Source organism: Gobius niger (assembly GCF_951799975.1).
Source record: "Gobius niger genome assembly, chromosome: 4".
NCBI lineage: Eukaryota > Metazoa > Chordata > Actinopteri > Gobiiformes > Gobiidae > Gobius > Gobius niger.
Genome location: NC_136855.1, coordinates 26,282,142 through 26,304,756, shown reverse-complemented (window position 1 = coordinate 26,304,756; position 22,615 = coordinate 26,282,142). Strand labels below are relative to the sequence as shown.

General features: G+C 38.7%; 3 protein-coding genes and 1 long non-coding RNA gene across 6 annotated transcripts; all 4 read right to left on the bottom strand.

The window, feature by feature from the left end:
- Window positions 1-5: 5 nt before the first annotated feature.
- LOC306962039 (uncharacterized protein) lies at window positions 6-3,204 on the bottom strand. Of its 3 annotated transcripts, none has more exons than XM_079555059.1 (11): window positions 3,166-3,204; window positions 3,059-3,094; window positions 2,666-2,892; window positions 1,992-2,312; window positions 1,355-1,438; window positions 1,262-1,277; window positions 1,096-1,178; window positions 787-807; window positions 657-687; window positions 508-584; window positions 6-307 (listed from the first exon to the last, which is right to left on the bottom strand). In XM_079555059.1, exons 3-11 carry the CDS (start codon window positions 2,826-2,828, stop codon window positions 240-242), a joined length of 864 nt encoding a protein of 287 aa, XP_079411185.1. In that variant the 5' UTR covers window positions 2,829-2,892; window positions 3,059-3,094; window positions 3,166-3,204; the 3' UTR covers window positions 6-239. The 3 variants fall into 3 exon arrangements, with proteins under 3 accessions (XP_079411185.1, XP_079411183.1, XP_079411184.1); XM_079555057.1 differs by having other exon boundaries at window positions 2,666-2,965; window positions 3,166-3,198; XM_079555058.1 differs by lacking the exons at window positions 6-307; window positions 508-584 and having other exon boundaries at window positions 668-687; window positions 1,062-1,178; window positions 2,666-2,965; window positions 3,166-3,198.
- Window positions 3,205-5,385: 2,181 nt separating this feature from the next.
- Window positions 5,386-7,040, bottom strand: LOC306962483. The gene is made up of 4 exons (XR_013792821.1): window positions 7,005-7,040; window positions 6,618-6,917; window positions 5,760-6,080; window positions 5,386-5,456 (listed from the first exon to the last, which is right to left on the bottom strand). It is a non-coding gene; the product is annotated as an uncharacterized lncRNA (long non-coding RNA).
- A 968-nt stretch (window positions 7,041-8,008) lies between these two features.
- chrna3 (cholinergic receptor, nicotinic, alpha 3) lies at window positions 8,009-13,200 on the bottom strand. Its single transcript, XM_079555336.1, has 6 exons — window positions 13,063-13,200; window positions 12,736-12,875; window positions 11,530-11,574; window positions 10,764-10,873; window positions 9,415-10,621; window positions 8,009-8,212 (listed from the first exon to the last, which is right to left on the bottom strand). The coding sequence occupies exons 1-6, from the start codon at window positions 13,118-13,120 to the stop codon at window positions 8,084-8,086; spliced, it is 1,689 nt and encodes a 562-aa protein (XP_079411462.1). The 5' UTR covers window positions 13,121-13,200; the 3' UTR covers window positions 8,009-8,083.
- A 1,263-nt stretch (window positions 13,201-14,463) lies between these two features.
- chrnb4 (cholinergic receptor, nicotinic, beta 4 (neuronal)) lies at window positions 14,464-18,603 on the bottom strand. The gene is made up of 6 exons (XM_079555344.1): window positions 18,304-18,603; window positions 17,383-17,528; window positions 16,190-16,234; window positions 15,905-16,014; window positions 14,782-15,820; window positions 14,464-14,672 (listed from the first exon to the last, which is right to left on the bottom strand). Exons 1-6 carry the CDS (start codon window positions 18,350-18,352, stop codon window positions 14,508-14,510), a joined length of 1,554 nt encoding a protein of 517 aa, XP_079411470.1. The 5' UTR covers window positions 18,353-18,603; the 3' UTR covers window positions 14,464-14,507.
- Window positions 18,604-22,615: the final 4,012 nt, after the last annotated feature.

Genomic DNA, 22,615 nt, shown 5'->3' with positions numbered 1-22,615 from the left:
AGACTGCAATCTTAGGATGAAATTATAAGTAGATACAGATAGTCATAGAAGTTATATTATTATAATTCAGTGCTATATTGAATTTAATTACAGAAAAGGAAGTAAATAACATTTGTATGATGTGAAGATGGAGAACATTGTATGAATACTTTGACAAAAAACACAAATGAATATAAATGAATCAAAGCTAAGTTCATAATAAAACTTAACCAAACCAGAATTTGTGTAATTTCTCTTCTTTACACCAAGTCATTGTCCTTGCTGCACGTGGCATATAGAGGTTCAGTGGGGTTTTCATCTGATGAACCTGCGGTCGTGAAGAACAGTATTTTGATCTTCAGTTATTGTATTCTCAGAGTCGACCCCTGACTACAAGCTTAGAATAGATGTGGATTTCCTGTTACTAACCATTTACAAACAATGAGAAGCTCATCACCAGATTTACATCTACAGACAATTTCATAACCAATATCGTGAGAGATTGAAATGTTAAAAAAATACAATTACCTAGAGAGGGTAACTCATCATAAACAGGAACCGAGTTATTGTAAGTTTGGACAACACCAATTTCGACATTTTGATACCTGAAAAAGTCACCTTGTTAGATTGTTTTACTGAATGAGAGAGAGCATACTTTTAATGCTTAATACTTTTACCCATAATCCTCTGGTTCATCAAAGGATTCACCTACAGAGCGCAAACGCAGGGATATTGACAATATTTTTGTACACACATTTTACCAAACCATTTTATATTATATATTTGTTTATCATTCATATTTCAAACCTTGTTCATCAAAGGATTCGCCTACAGAGAGCAAACACAGGGATATTGTCAAGAATGTTGTACACACATTTTATCAAACCATTTTATATGACAGGTGAAACTCGGAAAATAAGAATATAGCGTTAAAAAGCGCATTTATTTCTGTTACTCAACTTAAACTGTGTAACTAATATTTGCATGCAATGAGTCATGATATGGAAGTTTTACATTTTAAGTTGAATTACAGAAATAAATTGAAACTTTTGAACGATATTCTAATTTCATTCTAGTTTCACCTGTATTTATTTGTTTATCCTTCATATTTCAAACCTTGTTCATCAGAAAGCTGCCTCTCGCTTTCTGTGTGTCTCTGGAGCTCTACTGCATTTTCATCGGTTTGGGGACGCTTTGCACTGTCAGAAATAATACAGTAAATTCCTGTTGGTGAACTAATGCAAACATTTTCCCATTTTCCCACAAGAAAATAATGCCTCACCATGAAATGACCTCATCTGTTCAGGACAAACAAGCTCATATTAATATAAATGTCTATGAAAATGTAAATGAACAAGGATTAAGCATTCGGTACCTCTTCTATAAAGCCAAAGGCCAATCCCCAGAAGTAACATCACTGCCACTATTGAGTACAGAGTTAATCCAAGAGGGAATGCTTCTAAAGAGGAAATAAAAAAAGATTTAAAAAAATTAGCACTTTATTCTTGATTCCATTGCTTTTCAAAATTAGCGCTTCATTTTAGATTATGTGGCAAATAAGTCCTTGATATGGGCTGTACTTGTGCTGTTAGCACTTTAACCCTCACATCTCCACTTTGGCTTTACCCAAATCTAAAAGCTTCTTTAAAAACGTGTTAAAAAGGCAACAAAAGAGCAACAGGAAAGTGACCAAAAATCGACGGAAAAAGAGAAAAAAAAAGTGATGAAAATGTGATTATTATTATTAAAATTAGTTTAAAAAATATGACAATGTGGCATCAATGTGAGGAAAAAGATCCTAGCTTTCAAATGAGGCATTACTTTGGCCAGTTGGCTGTAACATTTTTAGATCTGGGTAAAGCTGAACTGGAGAGTTATGGTGTAGGTTAAGAAGTAAATATCCCTGTCTGAGCTATGGCTCTGATCAATTTGTATAGACAATTGAAAGTATTGTTAAAAAGTAGAAGTGCATAGATTTTTCTTTCTGTTTTTTATTTGCCTTGTCAACTCACCATTGACCTGAAGAACTACCTCATTATTCCCTGTAAGCCTTTCCTCATCCTCCCCAAAGCACTGAGAAGGCCGAACCACGCAGCTGTATTGTCCCGAATCTCTCGGCACAGCATCTTTCACCACAAATCTGGCCTCCCTCCGCTCGACATCAAACCCCTGCACTTGGCAAACGACTCCATCCCGCATGAGGTAGGACTGAACACTGCCACAGCCTCCGAGAGTTTGCAGAATATATGGAAGTGAACATAAAAGTTCAATTTCTGCTCCATGGCTAACAGTAGATGCACCAGAGAGTAAAAGATGGGCTGGGGCAAAGTTTTCTGCAAGAGAGATCGAAATGAAATCAAATGAAATTGTTTTTGTATAGCCCATTATCACAACATCAGATTAAAGAAGAAGAATCTTTTCTACTGGTATAAAATTCTACACTGATTACCCTATAATTGCACATAGAAATGTAAAAGGTTTCAGTTAAAACATAAGGGTACATTTTTTCTATAATTGTGCCTTGAAGTGAACATAAATAAACTTGTAGCTCTGATAAACACACTCTTTGCACTCTCAGTAAACTTTTTCAGTATCAGACTTTAACATGACGTAGATTTAAAAAGAGGGAAATGAATACTCCCTGAACTCACCGTTTGAATAAGTTAGGGTAAATATAGTTACCAACCTATTACACGAATCTCTATGATTTTGTTTCCTCTTGCTTTGACTGCAGAAGGTTCATACTCCTTTGCCGAGTACACACAGCTGTAATTTCCACTGTCTTTTGGAGTAACTCTGTATATTATAAATGGAGTGTCGCTGTCATCCACTTTTTGTATTTGTTTCATCACTCCTATTCCATTATGACATAAATACACAGTGACATCTGAGTGTTTCTTGGATCCAAATGTGCTGCAAGTCACATAAAGATCACTCTTCTCACTCAGTGTTTTCTGTGAGGCCAGAATCTTCGCACGAACGATATCTGAACAAAAATGCAATGAAGGTGAATATAGAGAGAGAGGTCTATGCTCAGAAAACAATAACATAACATAAAATAAAGGGAAGAAAGGCTTACCGCTAGACTGGCTTTTCACCACATTGACCAAAATGCCTTCAATTTAAACAATGAGACAATTAAAACTCATATAAATATCACAGAAAGGCAAATGAAAAAATACTTACATATGAGAAATGTGAATATATTCATTGTGCTAATTTGAGACACTGCGACCACCACAGCAGCACACTGTTCAAGTCTCAAGCAAAGTGAAAGTGAGTGGGAACCAGAAATAATCCCTCACAGGGCCTGATGACGTTAAACACGGAACAGGTATTTGCAGAGGACAGAAATAAAAGGCTTCTGTACTTAACATGTCATTATTTTTATAATGTTTAACTAAGTTCCATTTCTTCATATATAGTAGGTTTTTACTGTCATTTTATTTAATTCACTATCTACATTAAGATGTCTATGCATGTTTACTGTCAACTGAAGGGATTTCATTTGCACTCTGTGCTTTAAATCAAATTTTATGTACTGCCAATAAACTGTTCTGCATTGGAAGTAGGCTGTTTCCAGTAGTATCTGTGATCATATTCATATCCGTTAATATGGTGAGAAATAGCAGAAGTTAGCATATGAAAGCCACAAACGTATTTATGAAAATCTGTGAGATAAGAAAGAGGACGAAGCCAATAATCTCCCATTCTGCAAGCTTCAGTGCTGATTTTGATTAGGATGGAGGCAAAGGGAGCTGAGTTAGCTCCACTGGGAAGGAGGGATTCATTTTCTGAAATTGCTCATGAAATATGACCAAATAATTCAATATAATTTGTTCAAACGATTTGATTTATTTTCAAGTAAAATGCTAGTTTTTATTTACAGAATATATTTGCAAAATAAAAGCAAACCAAATGCACATACACGTTGAATTAGTGACATGTAAAAACAGACAACACGGCAAGAAAAACATCTCAGATGCACTGGTCCACCACAAGATGGGCTCACAGGAACAAATGGATTTCAAGAAGCTCTTTATCACGGAGTCCCTGTAGTAGGTATACCTGTGTTGACCAGAATGACAACTTACTGCATCTTAAAGAAAGGGGAGGAGCAAAAATCCTTACACTGTCCACATTTGATGAAGATAAATTTCTCAATAGTGTCAAGGAAGTCCTATCTGACCAGTCTTGCATGCATGTGCGGAGAAAAAGAAGAAGACGGAAAAGTCTCATTAAATAGTTAGTCCGTCTTGAATCCTGCAATTTATTCTATTTGTGATGGAATAATACAAGTGGGAAGGCCTATTTGATTACACTAAATGCTGTATTAATAGTTCCCTCTAGTGGCAGTGTTTTAAAAGCACCATGACAAGGATCTGTACACTCTCCATAAACAATTACATTGTAGGGTGAAGTGTCTTCCCAAAGGACACAACAACAGTGTGCATTTTCACGGGAGCTAGAAATCGAACTCTCAACCATCCGATAACAAGACGACCCACTCTACCAACTGCACCACTGTCGCCACCAAGTCATTGCTCTTGTTGCACGTGGCATATAGTGGGTCATGATTTGACATGGGGCCCCTCATTAAACTTGTGCTGATCAGGCTCAAAATTGATGATTGTGCTCTTATAGGGCATGGTCCTGTGCTCAAATTATATTTAACTTCTTTATTCACATCTTGAAGGGAAGCTTCCTTTAAGACGACATTAACTAAGCACATTTCCCAACATGAACAATTCAAAAAAATAACTTAAGGCAATGTAGATTTAGCTAGGCTAGGCTAAATAAAGAGAATCTCATTATTTTGTTTATTGTACTGCAGTTTTCACTACATTGTTGTTTTTTCATTTCTTGGGGGACCCCGCTTGCCTTGGGGCCCTAAGCAGTTGCTTAGTCTGCTTATAGGCTGGGCCGGCCCTGTTCACTGGTGTTTTCATCTGACGAACCTGTGGTTGTGAAGAACAGTATTTTGATCTTAAGTTATGGTATTCTCAGAATCGACTACAAACTTAGAATAGATGTTGTTCGTAAAAGAATTAGTAACAGGATTTCCTGTTACAAGCAATGAGAAGCACATCAGCAGATCTACATCTACAGACAATTTTATGACCAACATCGTGAGAGGTTCAAATGTTACAAAATTACAAATACCTTGAGAGGGTAACTCATAAACAAGGATCAAGTCAGCTCTACTGCGTTGCCATTGGTTTGGGGGCGCTTTGCACTGTCAGAAATAAAACAGTAAATTCCTTTTGGTGAATTAATGCATTGTTCCAGAAAATAATGCCTCACCATGAAATGGCCATAATTGTTCAGGACAAACAAGCTCAGATTAAAATCAATGAAAAACAAACAAACAAAGATTTAGCATTCGGTACCTCTTCTATAGATTTTCCAAAGGCCAATCCCCAGAAGCAACATCGCTGCCGCTATTGAGTACAGAGTTAGTCTCAGAGGGAACACTTCTAAAGAGGAAATGAAAAAAATAAACACACAATTATTGATTCCATTACTTTTTAAAATGAGCTCTTCATTTTACTTGATGTGGCAAACAAGTCCTTGATATGGGTTGCTCCTACGATGTTTGAATTCGTTAGCCCTTTAATATTATCCTTGCCAGAGATCTTCTTTTTTTTCTTAGGGCTTGTTCGCAAAGAGTTTGGCTCTGATTTGGCTAAGTGTTTTGCTCAATTTGTCGGGATAATTGTAAAAATAGAAGTGCATGGATTTTTCTTTTGTTAAATTTGATATTTGCCTTGTCAACTCACCATTGACCTGAAGAACTATCTCATTATTCCCTGTAAGCCTTTCCTCATCCTCCCCAAAGCACTGAGAAGGCCGAACCACGCAGCTGTATTGTCCCGAATCTCTTGGCACAGCATTTTGCACCACAAATCTGGCCTCCCTCCGCTTGACATCAAACCCCTGCACTTGGCAAACGACTCCATCTCGTATCAGGTAGGACTGAACACTACCACAGCCTCCGAGAGTTTGCAGAACGTACGAAAGTGAACATAAAAGTTCAATTTCTGCTCCATGGATGACAGTAGATGCACCAGAGAGTAAAAGATGGGCTGGGGCAAAGTTTTCTGCAAGAGAGATTGAAGTTAATCAAATGAAATGTTTTTTGTATAGCCCATTATTACAACATCAGTTACCTCACAGGGCATAAATATAGCTGATTTTAAAACGGTGAAAAGGACAAACACATGTCATGTCCGGATGAACAGACAGAAAGAAATTAAGCAGAAGATAATTTGAAAGCTTTGATGTAAAAAATAAAATAGTGAATTTACAGTGGATTTAAAAAGTACATTTTCTTTCATAGAAGAATCTTTTCTACTGGTAAAAATTCTACACTGACTACCCTATAACTAAACATGGAAATATAAAAAGTTTTGGGAAAAACATAGATGGAAAAATCCATGTTTCACAATTCAAACCCCATAATTGTGCCTTGAAAATTCATAAAATTGTAGCTCTGATAAACACACCCTTTGCACTCTCAGTAAACCTTTTCAGTATCAGATTTCAACATCACATAGCTATAGAAAGAGGGAAATGAATACTTCCTGAATTCACCATATGAATAAGTTGTACAACTTACGGCAAATATAGTTACCAACCTATTACATAAATCTCTATGATTTTGTTTCCTCTTGCTTTGACTGCAGAAGGTTCATACTCCTTTGCCGAGTACACACAGCTGTAATTTCCACTGTCTTTTGGAGTAACTCTGTTTATTTTAAATATAGTCTCAATGTCATCCACTTTTTGTATTCTTTTCATCACTCCTATTCCATTAATACATAAATACACAATGACATCAGAGTGTTTCTTGGATCCAAATGTGCTGCAAGTCACAAAAAGATCACTGCTCTCAGTCAGTGTTTTCTGTGGGGCCAGAATCTTCCCACGAACAATATCTGAACAAAAATGCAATGAAGGTGAATATAGAGAGAGAGGTCTATGCTCAGAAAAAGTCATTCAACACAAAATAAAAGGAGGCTTACCGCTAGACTGGCTTTTCACCACATTGACCAAAATGCCTTCAATATAGACAATGAGAAAATTAACTACTAAAACTCATATATTTTGCTGATTTGAACATTTCACAGAAAGGCAAATGAAAAAATACTTACATAAGAGAAATGTGAATATATTCATTGTGCTAATATGAGACAATGTGACCACCACAGCAGCACACTGTTCAAGTCTCAAGCAAAGTGAAAGTGAGTGGGAACCAGAAATAATCCCTCACAGGGCCTGATGACGTTAAACACGGAACAGGTATTTGCAGAGGACTGAAATAAAAAGCTTCTGTACTTAACATGTCATTATTTTTATAATGTTTATCTCAGTTCCAGCATTGGAAGTAGGCAACACATACTGAACAAACTCAAACACAGTTGCTCTACAAAGGTGTGTTTCCAGTAGTATCTGTGATCATATTCATATCCGTTAATATGGTGAGAAATAGCAGAAGTTAGCATATGAAAACCACAAACGTATTCTTGAAAATCTGTGAGATAAGAAAGAGGACGAAGCCAATAATCTCCCATTCTGCAAGCTTCAGTACTGATTTTTATTAGGATGGAGGCAAAGGGAGCTGAGTTAGCCCGACTGGGAAGGAGGGATTCATTTTCTGAAATTGCTCATAAAATATTGCCAAATAATTCAATATAATTTTTTCAAACGATTTGATTTATTTTCAAATAAAATGCTATTTTTTATTTACAGAATATATTTGCGTAATAAAAGCAAACCAAATGCACATAAACGTTGAATTAGTAAAATGTAAAAACAGGAAACACGGCAAGAAAAACATCGCACTGGTCCACCACAAGATGGCGCCCTTGAATCATGGTCTAACTGACTTTAACATAAAACAAATGTTTTCTTTTTTTATCCACTACTGTGCTACACCTGCTTCCATAGTGCTTACTCTGAGTAATTAAAAATAAAAATATTTTTTTTTTGTGAACAAGCACAATAGAGGTGAGTATTTACTGATGGAGTGCATTAGCTTGCCTTGGGAGAAATTCACAAGTGTACAGTGTAACGGTCTGAGTTTTAGTTTAGTAAAAGTTATTTAAATATCCTCTCCCAGCAGCAGCGGCTGTAGGAAGAGGCCGGCAGTTCCCAGGATACACACAAGGACGAAAACCCAAAGGAAGATCCTGTCGATAACCATGGCAACATACTTCCAGTCGTCTTGAACCTGGAAATATATAAAAAAATAATGTCAAAAATATAGCACAAATGCTTTAAAAAAAAAAAAAGCAATTACAGGCAAAACTATAGTATGCACTGACTGGTGCCATGTCCTCTCATCACAATGACGTACAGTAGGGCCAGTGATATGCTTGTTTAGGGATATATGCTCTTCTCATAAGCCATCCTTACATCTCACAAAAGCCAGACCAGTATAACCTTTGTCAGGGTTCATAATGAAAGTAACATGTTATTGTAAAAAAAAAAAATGTCTTGAAATATGAATAAAAATATAGTAAAAAGAGAAATGATAGGATCACCCTTGATATCAAGAGTGAACGTAAAGTGCACACCTTAACTCTTAAAGCTAAACTCGATGTTTTGTTGTTGTAGAGTACATGTATTTTTGCTACATTGTAAACACAGCAACAAAAAGAAACAGACCTTGTTGCCTGGTCTTCACCAAACATTTTATGAATCTAAATGAGTGCCATTTATTTTGGGGTGTTCCCCCCTGCTTCACTTTGCTACCGCTCAAAGCCGTACACAGGCGCGAAACGTGCATATCATTTATTCCCCTCAACACTTGATGAGCAGAAGGGATTGTGAGAGCTAGAAATGAGGTTTGGGACAAAAATTCATTGTTTGAAGGTACCCCAGATTTAACTCAAAACCCTTTAATACAACTATGTTTTTTGTTGTTGTTTTCATTAGGGGTGGGCCATATCGTATCGCATATCGTTATCACAACATAATGTCGTAATTTTTTATATCGATATCATTTACGTTACGCTCAGCTCCATCAGAGCAGCATAAACACAAACTATAGAACACGGGGACAGGTGCTTGAAAAGTAAAATGAAATGAAGGATGTAAACTGATTGAGACGATCATATTTACAAGGAAATTAGTATGCCGTTAGAAAAATATAAAGAAATAATCACTGAATTAAACTTCCCAATAGGCGCAAGGCTGTAATTTGTCCATTGTCAATTATATTTTCAGATGTATCGTTATCGTGATATTTCTTTTTTATATCGTGATATAGTTTTTAGGCCATATCACCCTAACCTATTTTTTTATTGCAAATTTAGGGTTTCTTCTTTTTAATAACATTTGCTCCACAAGCCTGTAAAGGTTTTTTCTTTTTCTTTTTCCTTTTCCTTTTTCTGCAACATTAACTCACCTTGCTCCACCCTCCACACTCACCTCCTTTGCTTCATTCTGTAGCCTCATATTCTCCGCTATGTATTGGACGCTCTCAATGGCCTCTCTGACTTCTGGCGAGATTGGCAGCAGAGACATCAGACCACCGTCCAGCGATTCCGAGCTGGAGCACTGACTGCCCGCTGTCGTCCCGGCAGCACCGCCGCCTCCGGTCAGCACCCCCTGACCGGCCAATCCCAAACCCGCGCTCCCGCCTCCAGAGTCCTCGGGCAGTTTGCTTGTCCTCTGGTGCCAACAAGGGTTAAACCTGTCCTCACGGCCCAACGTCCCGGCCCCGGTGTTTTTGCCCGGCGGTCCATTGAGGTTGTTCAGACTGGACAACTCTGTGTTGTTGAGGATCCGTTGCCTGTGAGCGAGGCTGGACACAACACTGCAAACAAGAGCTTGAGGTTTATGCTTCTTTTGCAGTGTCGCCCCCGAATGTATTGCACATGATTTTAAATGCTGATTATTGTCGCCGGACACTGTCACTGTATCTGGGTCTCTTTCTGGTCTGGTCATGAACATTATCTTGGGAAGGAGACTCAAAAAGACAGTCCGGACCCAGCGCGGGATTGTATGGGTTTTGGGCGTGCGATAGTGAACGTTAAGGACAAAGACGGTGATTACAATGGAGAGCGTGACGAAGATCATAGTAAAAAGGAGGTATTCACCAATCAGAGGAATGACTAAAGAAGTTGAAGGGATTGTTTCAGTTATAACCAATAGGAAGACAGTTAAGGAGAGAAGGACAGAAATGCACAAAGTGACTTTTTCTCCGCAGTCAGAGGGTAAGTAGAAAACTAAGACAGTAAGGAAAGAGATTAGGAGACAAGGGATGATCATGTTGATGGTATAGAAAAGCGGAAGTCGCCGGATGTACAAGGAATACGTTATATCTGGGTAAATCTCCTCACAGCAGTTGTATTTGATGTCATGTTTGTAGCCAGGGGCATCAATGATGATCCACTCCCCGGTCTCCCAGAAGTCTTTCAGGTTGATCGTGGATCCGATCAGAACCAGGTCGATCTTAGCCTTGTCGTAGGTCCACGAGCCGAACTTCATGGTGCAGTTTTGGTAGTCAAAGGGAAAGTAAGTGACGTCGATCTTACAGGAGCTTTTGAAAATGGCGGGCGGGATCCAGGTCACGTCACCGTTGTAGCGAAGAAGCGCTTTGGTTTTGTCGTCAACCTGAAAATCCCCAACCGCACTGCCAAGAGAAAGGTGGATTAATCAATCAAGATCTGAATCATTTTGTCATCACCAATCATGTTCTCCTTAATTAGCAAGTAAAACACCTAAAGATCAATGATGTGCTTGAGCCAGCTTTCAAGTATACGTAGAAAGCTTACTTGTTGTAAAGAACAATGTCTGGTTTCCAAATTCGGCTGGATGGAACTCTGATGAACTCCACACCTCCGAACTCTTTAGGATTCCATCGAAGTTTGTAATCATTCCATATCTTAAAAAAAGATGCAACGTGAAAACTGGATTTGGATTTGACTGATAATGCATTCTTTGTACTTTACAACAGACATTCTCTGGTAATGGTGAGCTATGATAAACGGTTAAGTGTTGTAACCAAAATATGATTTGCAATGTGTTTCATGGACCTTTAAGCTGCTGGTGTGTGAGGTTCTTTTTAAAACAAATGATCCCCATGAGACTCATAAACCAACCTCAGAGCAGTAACATACTTAATTATAGGAAAACAATAAAATGCTAGATTAAAATAGCTTGTGGGGAAAAGGTATCTTCTGTCTCTCTTTTTTGATGTGAAGCCATAGCAACTATGAGTTATGAGCCACTGAAAACAGGAACTTAATTTCCACAAAGCAGTACTTTTAATGAAAGCTGAAATACAGTGTAGTCTTCGAGCTTGGTGTTGTACTCAAAGCTTTAGATTGTGCCAAAAGACTTATAAATTGTAAGAAAAATAGTCTATGTTTAGCTTTGTGTGTGTGTTTTATTAAGAACTCAGGAATCAATAAATGTTTAAAAAGCTTGATTCATGAATAATTCAAGATATCTGTCTGGCCGAGAACAATCATCTATGACAGACACTTGGATCCATACCTAACCTTGGTCAAGGTCCATTTGTACACACACTAAACTTACATGCCTCAGCCAAAGATTGGTCTCCATGATTTGATTCACCGCATCCTGAAATAAAGAGAAGAAAAGGTTTTGATTCAGTTTTTTAATCTAAGAACTGAGATTTATGAGTCACACAGTTGAAAGAGGCCCACATGAGTCCAAAACAGCATGAGCGTAATACAAATGAGAGCGAGAACCAGGCAGAATGCAATTGATTTCCGCCTATTTAGTCTATTCAAATATGGAAATTGTACTTTTCAATCAAAATATTGTATTTTATCTATTTATTTGCTTATTTGGCTGAGGCAGTGCATGTTAATGAACATACATGAGACTCGCGCATGCAAACATGTGTTCATCAAACTAATGCACAAATACAGGTTATGTATCTATAGCCTGAAATTCAAGAAAATACCTTATTTTTCCATAAGCTACCAGGAAATCCCATTTCAGATGAGACAAGTTTCTGAATTGGTTACAAACCCTGATGTTTTCATAACTGCCACCGACCTATTGCAATGTTTTGTACTGGTCTGATTGTGCAGTGATGGGTAATGGTGCTTGCGTAGATGAGCTTTTTTTATAGCCTTGATGAGCCGATGTAGCCCTGCTGTATTGATAGGAGTTGGTTAGGGGCATCAGGTGTGGTATGGCGACAATGGCCATCCATCAGTGCTGCAAAGAGCCATTAACTGTGCAAGCGACAGAATACTGTTTTTGCGTTTGTCACCATCTTGTCAAGGACAGATATTCAATACAAGACAAGACAAATTTAGCCTTGATAAATAAATAGTCAAATTTTTAGAAGATCATAACGCTAGTACCTACATAGCGAAATACACTTTCAGTCTCATTATTGGGTCCTTTTCATTTGTTTTTTGAAAAGTTCATATTATACAGCCTGTCAAACACAATCCATTGGGCAGGTCCCACGCCTGAATATACGCTGCAGCGCAGGAGGATAGTGTATAATGTTCTGCCAAATCATAAAGCAAAAAAAGCACAGATCTATTACTGTATTATAACCTTTTGTCATTATAAAGCTATAGAGCAATTTGCCTGCCAAGCTTGTCTGATACAAACTCCATGAGAGTGTGATGGATAGAGGCAGGGTAACAGTTTACATTTTCCACCTTGGTAATAGACACACTCGTGCAGATTGTACACTAAAGGCTATCTCAGGTTGATTCAAACTAACCCCCAACAAAGTGAAAGGGCATTGCTTACCACTTTGACCAGCTGTGACATGGATACCTCAAACTGCACAATAACAGGGTCAGACACATTCTCCACGGGCCGTATGAACTGATTATATTTGGAGAATATCACAGAGAACAGCTTGTGTTCAGCCTCTGAACCAAACGCACCTGTGGGTCAAATTTGTGTCAGAGAAACAAGCAGTTATAACACTGTGATTAATATCAGTGACAGAAAAACTAACAAGTAGGCATACACACTACAATTTTAGTGAAAGTCTAAGCAAGCGTTTTGTTTTTTCGAAACAAAGCAACAAGTTATTAATTTAATAAAGTAGGCTACAACGGCATTACTCACCTGTCATTAGAGAGGCTAAAACCAACGATAGGGAGCAAAGGAAAGTGTGAGGCTTCATCCTGAGCAGGGGACACGGCTACATGAGCCCGGACCGCGTGGGCACAGCGCTCTGTTAGGCAGGCAGGAGGCGAAAGTGAGTACATAAAGCTCACGGACCGCAGCTGTAGAGATCTGTGAGGGTTGAGCGCGCAGAGAGAGAGAGGCACAGCCAGGCGCTGCGTGCGCACGGCACTGCGGAGCGCGTGGGACGTTCGGCGACTAATCACATAATACCAGCTGACCTATAGGGCCTGTAGTAGGCCTATGGTCAACGTAGTGACATAGTACTTCTACATTCGTCACCCCAATTCATTCTGAGGAAACTGGGGAAAATGTGTAACTTCTAAGTTCTCAGCTATAAGTTCTCAGAGTCTAATAGAAAACGTTTCTCACGGTTTTGTTGGTGTCAAAAACCTAACTTGTTTACAGATTTGAAGTGTTACGTTGACATGGTCCTTAGCAATAGGTTATTTATTTTAGGTAAAAGTGCAACACGCGCACATTATTAATTGTGGATCCATGAAAGGTTGATGCTATTAAGATTAATTTTGCCATTCATGCCCATCGCCCAATCGACTTGTATGTGCTGAACTAAAGCACATACAGAACTAAATATTTAATAAACAGTAATGATATTGTTTTTTTGCACTATGGAATAACTTTCAAAAAATAACCTACTGATTTTTTGTGTGTGTACATTTTAAAGATTGCATTCATAGAAGCATAGGCCTATATGTCTGCAGCAAAAATGATTAGAACTATAATATAAATTAACAGGGGGCAGACCTTGATAATAGTCTAGAATAGAGCTAAAGCAGATCTGACCATTGATAGTGATTGGTTTCACTTGATCCAGATGAAGGTTTAACAAAAGAAAGTGGTCTGCAGAATCTTCAACGAGCACACTCAGCAGTGGAAGATGCCTGTGCGTGTGTGGTGCAAAGGTGTAAATGTCATTTATATTTTTCCCCTCAGCCAAGAAAAGGCATTTTACTTAATGGACATTCTTCAGAGCACAAACTCAATAGCAGTTCTCTTTTGGAGAGTAGTTTTAGTTGGATTTGAATATATATATATATATAATCCCTATTACACATCAATGGTACCAAAAAAGGTTTCTAAGGAACACACACCATTCACCTTTGATACATTTATTTCTCCACTTCCATATGATGATGATTTCCAACCATTATAACTGTGTACATTGTGAGTAGATGTGATGACCTCTACTGATTCACAACATTGTTTTGAGCATTCTATAATAGTTTGCACAAATATCTAATTGTATATTTGTTTCATTTAATAAAAAATGTTGACAGAAAGAGTGTTTTTTTAGCTTTACAAATAGCTAAACAAGATGCCCATAGCAGCTAGTCAAGTCTACATTTTTCTTGTATTTTGACTCATCAAATACGTGGTGTCTCTGAGCTGGGCTGTTGATTGGGAATGATCTGACTCTGAAAAACAGGTTGAAGAAACAGGCCAAGAGTACCCACCACACACACAATAATAAATATCCACAAAAACAAGCGGTCGACCACCATGGCCACGTATTTCCAGTCTTCAATTACCTGTACGCACAGAAAAAAGCATCTTGGTAAGTGTCGCCTGGCCATTGTTCACTGTTTGCTGTCAATGTCTTAAAATTGGACTGCTGAAAAAAAGCAACTGTAAACTTACACTTTGATCATCATCGTCTCCCATCATGTGCTCTGCCACAAAACGCACACCGTTCACTGCCTCTCGGACGTCTGCAGCCCAGTCAGAGGTGTTTCTCTGATTGAGGTCTTGTGTTGATGTGAAATCACTGGTAGGATAGTCTCCTTTCCGATTATAGCTTAAACCAAACGGTGCTGCCAAGTTTTTATGCCCTGGAGTCGAAAAGGCAGAGGAGTCAGAAGGCAGCAAGACTGAAGAAGACATAGTAAATCCTGCTTTAGGTTCGACTGGATATCCCAGGCCCAAAATGGCTCTCCTCGCCCGCAGGCAGCGCTGCTGACGAAGCCTCTGTCGTGCAGAGTTATTGTTTGGCCGTCTCATGAACAGTAAAGCAGGCAGTTTGACTATGAACACAAGTTTAACCCAAGCTGGCATTGTGTGAGTGCTTGGGGAACGATGGTGTACGTTGAGAACACAAACACTTGTAATGATAGAGAATGTCACCAAGACCATAGTAAACATTAAGTATTTGCCAATCAGTGGCACCTCAAGTGAGGTCGGAGGAACTATTTTGGATATCAACAACAGAAAAACAGTGAGAGCCAAGAGGACTGAGATGCAGAGGGTCATCTTCTCGCCACAGTCAGAGGGAAGGTAAAAGACGAGGATAGCTAAGGAGGTGATCAGCACACAGGGGATGATCAGGTTAATGGTATAGAACAAAGGTTTCCTCTTAATGATAAAATCATATGTGAGGTCCACATAGGTGGGGTCTAGGGGATTTACTGTCCGCCTGCCTGGCAGGGCCAAGATATCCCACTCCCCACTTGGAGTAAAGTCATCCATACTAGCCACCTCAGTCTTAAGAGTGAGGTCTAGTTCTGTGTGGTCGTATGTCCACGACCGAAACTTGAGAGTGCAGTTTTGTTGATCAAAAGGAAAATGCTTCACTTCGATCCTACAGGCGCTTTTGTAGATGGCGGGAGGGAGCCAATTTATAGTACCATTGTAAAGGACAATTACGTTTGTAAACACAGTTACTTCATATGTTCCATCTGCACTATAAGAAGAAAACAAGGGAAAAATCAATAACATAAGCCATCATCTTTTTTTTCCAATGATCAATAATGTAGTTTCTTCTTACTTGTTATACAGAACAATATCTGGGAGCCAGACATGCCTTGAAGGAATACGCAGCTTGTCAATTCCTTCATACTTTGAAGGGTCCCATGCTAACCGGTAGTCCACCCAGTCCTATGGACAGAGAGCAGTTCATTAAGACTCAATGTTATGGTTCACTGGCTCGCAATCATTTTCTGTGACATAATTACAGATCTACTTTGTTCCGCATTTGAAATAGAAACTGATACGGTTTAATTCAAGGGCATTTATCAGTCTATGCAGCATTTTGTGTAACAATTAGCCTTACCTGAGTGAGCCATAGATTTGTGGTCATAATCTGTTCCCTTTCATTCTGGAAAGGAAAACCGGGAGACAGTCAAAAAGACGGTGCATATTGGCATTAAACCTTTACTATAATAATAAATGTTTAACCATCAGCCATGCCAGCCCCCTTCATATCGGTATCGGACCCAAAAAATCCATATCGGTCCGGCCCTAATATCCACTGACATTACCAATCTGGAATTTGTCATGTCAGAAAGAAACAGTATTCCTTATGTGGGCTCAACCAACTATTGTGATGATAATGACGAGGCAAAATTATTGATTTATACATGGAGTACATGAAGCAATTAAGAGACTTAAAAGTTCTTGCACAGTTATGGAATATGTGTTTCATTTTGACGGCGGAGTTTTTGTTCACGGTTAATTTACATTATCCATCAAGGTTCACTGAAAGTCATACCTAAATGAATCAATTAGATAACCTTATATGTGCATTTAAAGTAAGATTTTGGATAATACCGTTGCCCGCGTTGCAAACATGCTCCTAATGATGACCTAGACACAGAAAATACAATTTTTGTAGTGGGTAATCAAAAGATGGGTTTGGATGAGGACCTAACCTCTTTAAATCTCTATTAGGCTGCCTTTCGTCATCATCTCCATGCTAGAGATCTGAGTGAAGTTAGAGTCAGGTCTGTGGAGAAGTGAGCCGCACAGCAAACACATACGTTTGTTCGTTCATGTTTTTGATGTTTTTTCAACAGCAAAAAATATATGTGATGAAATAAATTTGAATTGTTGAAATTTTACATGGAGTGGCTATAAAATGGACATTGTAATTTCATTGCTATGGCATCATGTTGCCCTGATAAAAACAGAGTCACCGCATACTAAATTACTGCCTTTATGAGTTTGTGTGACCCAAACTCATAAAGGCAGACTTAAATGAGCCCCGTGGTGCAGATGGGGGGAGTCCGCACTGTAAATCAGTGGGGCCTACACCGCTTCTATCACTGACAGGAGCAGCTTTATTGTGCCTTTTAATCCAAATGTGCTGAAGTTTCAATGACAGAGGCAGAGATCACACAGCTTCCCCGACCCTATCTGTCTTTAATTTCAGCCACCCCCTGTCAGCATACATTAAATGAATGGCTGTCACCCTCAACCTCTGTCATAATATTGAATATATTGGTCTAAAATAGGTAGTGCGTTTACCACACTGATGAGCTGCGCCAGGGACACGAGCAGCTTGACTGTGACTCTCTCTGTCCTGTTAACAGCTGGTCTGATGAGTGGGTTGTAGCGATCCTTTCCCAACAACCAGTTCATAAGGCGCTCCTCAGAGTCAGCTCCACTGCCACCTGCAAGTGCAAATTTTGAGTTCCAGCATAAAAGACAGTAAAAACCCAATCGAACATGGTTACATTTTACTGACAGACACAAAAATGATTGAGTAACCCCGCCTTACAGACTTCCCAGGACATCTCACTCCTCTACAAATGAGAAGACAAGGCATCGAGGTCCACGGATTAGACAGAACACAGACTGTTCACCTATACAAATGGGCGACAATTATATGGAGAAAACATACACTCAAAATTAACCTTGACATTATGCTGAGTGAGAGGGAGGTCAGGCGTGTTAATTCAAACTGGGGACAGCCATCCGAGTTGAAAAGGTCACTGTGTGCAGCACCAAATTCATTACTTTGTTGTGCATGGGCAAAAACACCACTTGATTATGTCGACCTATGTTGTTGAGAGTGAGTACACAGACTTGTCACTTTATAATATTGGCTATGTTGAGCACCCAAAAACCTAAAAAAAAAAAAAAAAAAAGAGAGAAAAAAAAGAGAAGAGAAGCCTGCACTAAACGCTTTGTTGATGTTGATTCAATTATTATTTTTGCACTACACAGGTTGCTATAATAGAATAATACACCAGCAATAAAATAAAGTAACTACTGGTGACAACACTCAGCAAAGAAAACACAAAGACGAGTTCAAATACACTTCGACATTTCCAACGTTTTCCTTGATATTGTGGACTTATTTAGGTTTGTTACCTATAAAAGCCCAACTAATAGCCTAACTAGTATTTATTTTAGTACAACCACAAAAAAACAACAATAACTTACAGCAAATCAAGGAGAAAAGGTAGACGAGGATAGAGATGGTCCCAGTCATTTTTCCCGTACAGTCAGGCCAAGGGAAGTTGTGCGAGGGTCGCCACCAGAGCTGTGCGCGTTCCGCTCAGACATGCCGGGCTGTCTGTGCTCCTCGCTGTGAGTGCAGTGGTCTCCCCTCTTCGTGCTGCACTGGTTCTACCCGCCTGAACCGCGTTTCCTCCAATGTGCAACGTGCTGCCCCGCGGACGAATGAACTCTCTAGCGTGCTCCCTGAAGTGTCCCCGTCTGGGCGCGCCGCTCAATATGCCCTGTGCTCATCTTCTTGCTGCTGCTGCTGGTGCTGCTGCTGCTGGTGCTGCGTGATACCATCAGGTCAGAGAGAGAACACATGCTTTGTGTGTTGTTAACGAGCGCCACACGAGAGCCAGTTACACGTGTTGAGGTTCATAAATCTTATTCTAACTGTATTTATACACCTGGCCTGATTATTTTTATTTTTATCATTTTATTTTGGCATGCCACCAGCAGTACCGAACATGTACAACTGGTGGCACGTGGGCTTGTGGTAGGGTCATCTGCAAATGTTCTTAATTTGATTTAAAGACAATTTTATTTGTGCTTTTGTTACGCAACATAGACGTATTTTAGTCCAATTTAGGGCTAATTTAAATCATTTCCGATACGGCTTAGCCTTGGTTTTCACCATGCAATAATGTTACTTTTGCAGAATTTGTCCTAGTTTATTGCCACTCAAAGTGTTGATATGGCTTATGACTGCTGTGAACAGGTTGGCAGGTGTTCTTATTGTGAGGCAGGAAAATGAATTCTTCATCTGAAGTGAGTTACAGAGTTAAGATTCAGTCAGACCAAGAGCAAAGCATCCTGACTAGAGCAGATTTACAATGGCCATGCTGCTTAAAGCCTCATTATAATGGCCAATAAAGGAAGTGTATCAGGCATGCAGAGCAGGCCCCTCGCCTGTGTAATAAATTTAAAATCCAAAGAGTTTTATTCTGGGCCATTGAGAGAGGATCAATAAGGTCTTATTAGGTCCTGACCCTTCCTTGTTTTAAGGGCTTAGACAATAGACAGCATGCTTTATCCATGTGTTTACAGGACTATTGACATAGTTTATGATGTACATGTAAAGGGGCTGTTTTTCCATTTCCCATTTTAATCATATTCTATAAACAACAGCAGCTGTGATTTACTCAAGTACAGTTTTATATGACAGCCAGAACTCTTGCCGTGCTCTTAGTGGAGTTGCACTGCTTTTTTCTTGAATAGCATACTTGATATGCTCACAGGACGCAGTAAGATTAGACTACGATTATGATTATTAGATTGTTCTATTTGAGTTTGGAAATGCAATTGTATAAAACACAGGATGAGAAAAAAAACAGAATTATTCAAACCACTCTTTTTCTGTTTTGTTTTTTGTTTCAATCATTGATTGGCAAAATGAAAAGTTTTATAACTTGGTACCACAAAGTAATGTTTTGGGCTTGTTAGCCCTTCATCAAACATGAAACCAGTGGCTGCACCTGTATATGTGCTGTTATTGTCAAGAGACAAAAGACCCCCAAATAAATGAAAAAAAAAAAAAAAACATGGCATAAACAAATATTTACATATATAAAATCTATGTACAGAATATATACAATGAGGGTGTGTGCAAAATAAAAAAGCTACTATATTGAACCATTGTACCACAGGACAACACAAGCACTGGAGTAAAAGTAACGTTACTTCGTGGTGCCAAGTAATTAAACAGTTTTGGGAGCTTTCAAGCTGTTCAGAGTTACGATCAGTTTTTGTATTTTTTTAATTTTATTTTTGAATTCAAAGTGAACTGATCAATCAACAAGTTTACATTGTGTAAAATTTATTTTTGATTGTGAATTTAAATCAATATTACAACATTACAATTGTTCACAGTAGCCTTTTTGGCTTATATCTGAGGATGCATGGATAGTTGATTTATTTTCATAGACTTTTATTTTTTTTCCAGGAATGTAAAACTAAGATTGAGAATCTTTTTTCAGGGGTGTCCTGGCCCCAGAAATTGTACTCGTTTAAAGTATGGTGAACCAGAGCACTCGGCAAATGAGACGGTAACAAACTGCTTATATCAGCTGAGTTCAGCATTTGAAAAGATCAGATTTTGTGGTGAATATTCTCACTATAAAGGTTTTATGGTTTTATCCCTTTGGAATCCAAAAGTCTCTAAAACAAATATTGCGAGATTAGCTCCATTATAACTCTGCTTTACCTCAGCCAGCCTACTGATTGGACAGAATGAGTCTAAATGTTCACTGGATTTGAATTCATAGCTATTTTGACTACCCAATCTAGATTTATATTGCCTTTTGAAATTCGTGGATGGCCATTTTGGATTCCTAATCGAGATTGGCATCATGACGCAGTGGGGCACATTTCCTGCAGCAGAGATTGTAATAGTCTTAACATTTACCCAAATGTATTTACTTAATTGTAAATATTCTTTCAAATATTTGTGTGGTGGCTACTTTTAATCACTTTTTTTTTTTCTTATGGGAATGAATCCATCAGGATGTTATCTCTGTTTTAAAATCATGATTTACTTTAAGAAGTCTGGTGTATACAAGGAAGTGCAAACATACATTTCAGGATGATTGAGGTGAAATTTGGATTGGACAGAACCACAGTGATCAGAGGAGTTACCCCCTGGTGTGTGCATGTGTGTGATGGGTTTGGTTGGCCAGGAAAGCGTGATGGAAGAGAAATTGCTAATCAAAGAATTGCTGCTGTTGCAGTGCCATGTTGCACCACTGCAATCCCACCCTGTGAGGGATATATATCAAGAAGGCAGTTCATTACCCGAAGTGCTTGGCTCCTTTGCCACAGAGTTTCAGCCTCATGTGAAGATATTGATTCATCAGCAGCCATTGGCCATCATACTTGTTCATATTTGAGGTGGACCTTATCTGACAAGACTGTGCTCTTCTTTCTTCTTTCTTTGTGATTATAACCATGAGGATTAACTGTACAAGTAATTATTAACATCTTATTAAAAACTTGGTTACACTTTATTTTACACAAAAAACTAAAAATGTAGTACAACGTAATCTGCTGTGTAACAAGCTGCGACAACTAGTACCTTTGTAGTAAATATGCAGTGGTATAATAATAATAATATTATTATTATTATATTATTATTATTATTGTTATTATTATTATTATTATTATTATTATTATTATTATTATTATTATTATTATGCTTTGGTTTTATATAGCGCTTTTCTGGACACTCAAGGACGCTTTACATTGCATTATTTATTCACTCCATACTTGGTGGGGATAACCTACTATTGTAGCCACAGCTGCCCCTGAGTAGACTGTAGACACACACACACACGCACACGCACACACGCACGCACGCACGCACGCACACACACATGCACACGCACACGCACACACACACACACTCACACACTTTTCCTGATGTTCCAAAACGGTCTCCCATCCAAGTACCAACCAGGCCCTACCCTGCTTAGCTTCCAAGATCCGACAGGATCGGGCAGATCTTGCTGTAACCATTGATGCATAGCATTCTCTTTACATTACATCCTTTCCCTTTACAATGTATCAAGGGTAGTGTTAATAAAGTGTTATCATAAACTTTTGTTGTAAAAAGCTGTATCCTTAAACGTTCGGCTAACACCACTAGCACAATCCCGCTGTCCTATGATGTATAGAGATGAGGTCTTAGTTTCAAATAGCAAAAGTGAGAACAGTATATGCAAAGTGAAGCCTTATGGCAGACACCTGCAGATAGAGCAGGACCTGATGTGACATCCTCAATGCTCCCCGCAGTGTCATTTTTATAGCACAAGAGTGTGCATTAAACCACACCTGTCTCCCTCACAGCTCTGCAAATCTTAAAGATCGATTGGTCTGTGCCTTCCTGATCTCAAGAAGCCTGATTTAGTGTTGGCCGTCCAACTTCCCTGGTATTTTGGAACTGAATGCTTTCAGCATTGATGTTTGTTGGAATGGTACCCTTTGGCAGAAAATGGGTTTTTAATTGTTTACAATAGAATATAATTGGAACAAAATGAATGTACATGCATAAATGCTATGTCCAAGGCCTTATCATAAAGTGCTTCAAACTGTCCCAAAGTCATGTGTTCGCACACACCACAGTGAAATTGATCCCATTTGTCTTTGTGATGTCTTTTGGTTTGACGTGCAGTTTCACAATCACAGCTGACTGGAATCAATTCTCTGCCTGAGATGAGATCTTAATGTGCTTAGAAAGGTGTGTCTAAGAGCTTTGAGA

Coding starts and splice junctions, on each gene's coding strand:
- chrnb4 (XM_079555344.1), bottom strand. CDS start 18,352: ATGACTGGGACCATCTCTATCCTCGTCTACCTTTTCTCCTTGATTTGC. Junction 16,235..17,382: donor TGGCGCAGCTCATCAGTGTG/GTAAACGCACTA, acceptor TTTCCTTTCCAG/AATGAAAGGGAACAGATTAT. Junction 15,821..15,904: donor GATATTGTTCTGTATAACAA/GTAAGAAGAAAC, acceptor TTCTTCTTATAG/TGCAGATGGAACATATGAAG.
- LOC306962039 (XM_079555057.1), bottom strand. CDS start 3,190: ATGAATATATTCACATTTCTCATAT. Junction 2,966..3,058: donor GGTGAAAAGCCAGTCTAGCG/GTAAGCCTTTCT, acceptor ATTTTTGTTCAG/ATATCGTTCGTGCGAAGATT. Junction 585..656: donor GATGAACCAGAGGATTATGG/GTAAAAGTATTA, acceptor TGACTTTTTCAG/GTATCAAAATGTCGAAATTG.
- chrna3 (XM_079555336.1), bottom strand. CDS start 13,120: ATGAAGCCTCACACTTTCCTTTGCTCCCTATCGTTGGTTTTAGCCTCT. Junction 12,876..13,062: donor TTTAGCCTCTCTAATGACAG/GTGAGTAATGCC, acceptor TTTGACCCACAG/GTGCGTTTGGTTCAGAGGCT. Junction 10,622..10,763: donor GACATTGTTCTTTACAACAA/GTAAGCTTTCTA, acceptor TTCTCTTGGCAG/TGCGGTTGGGGATTTTCAGG.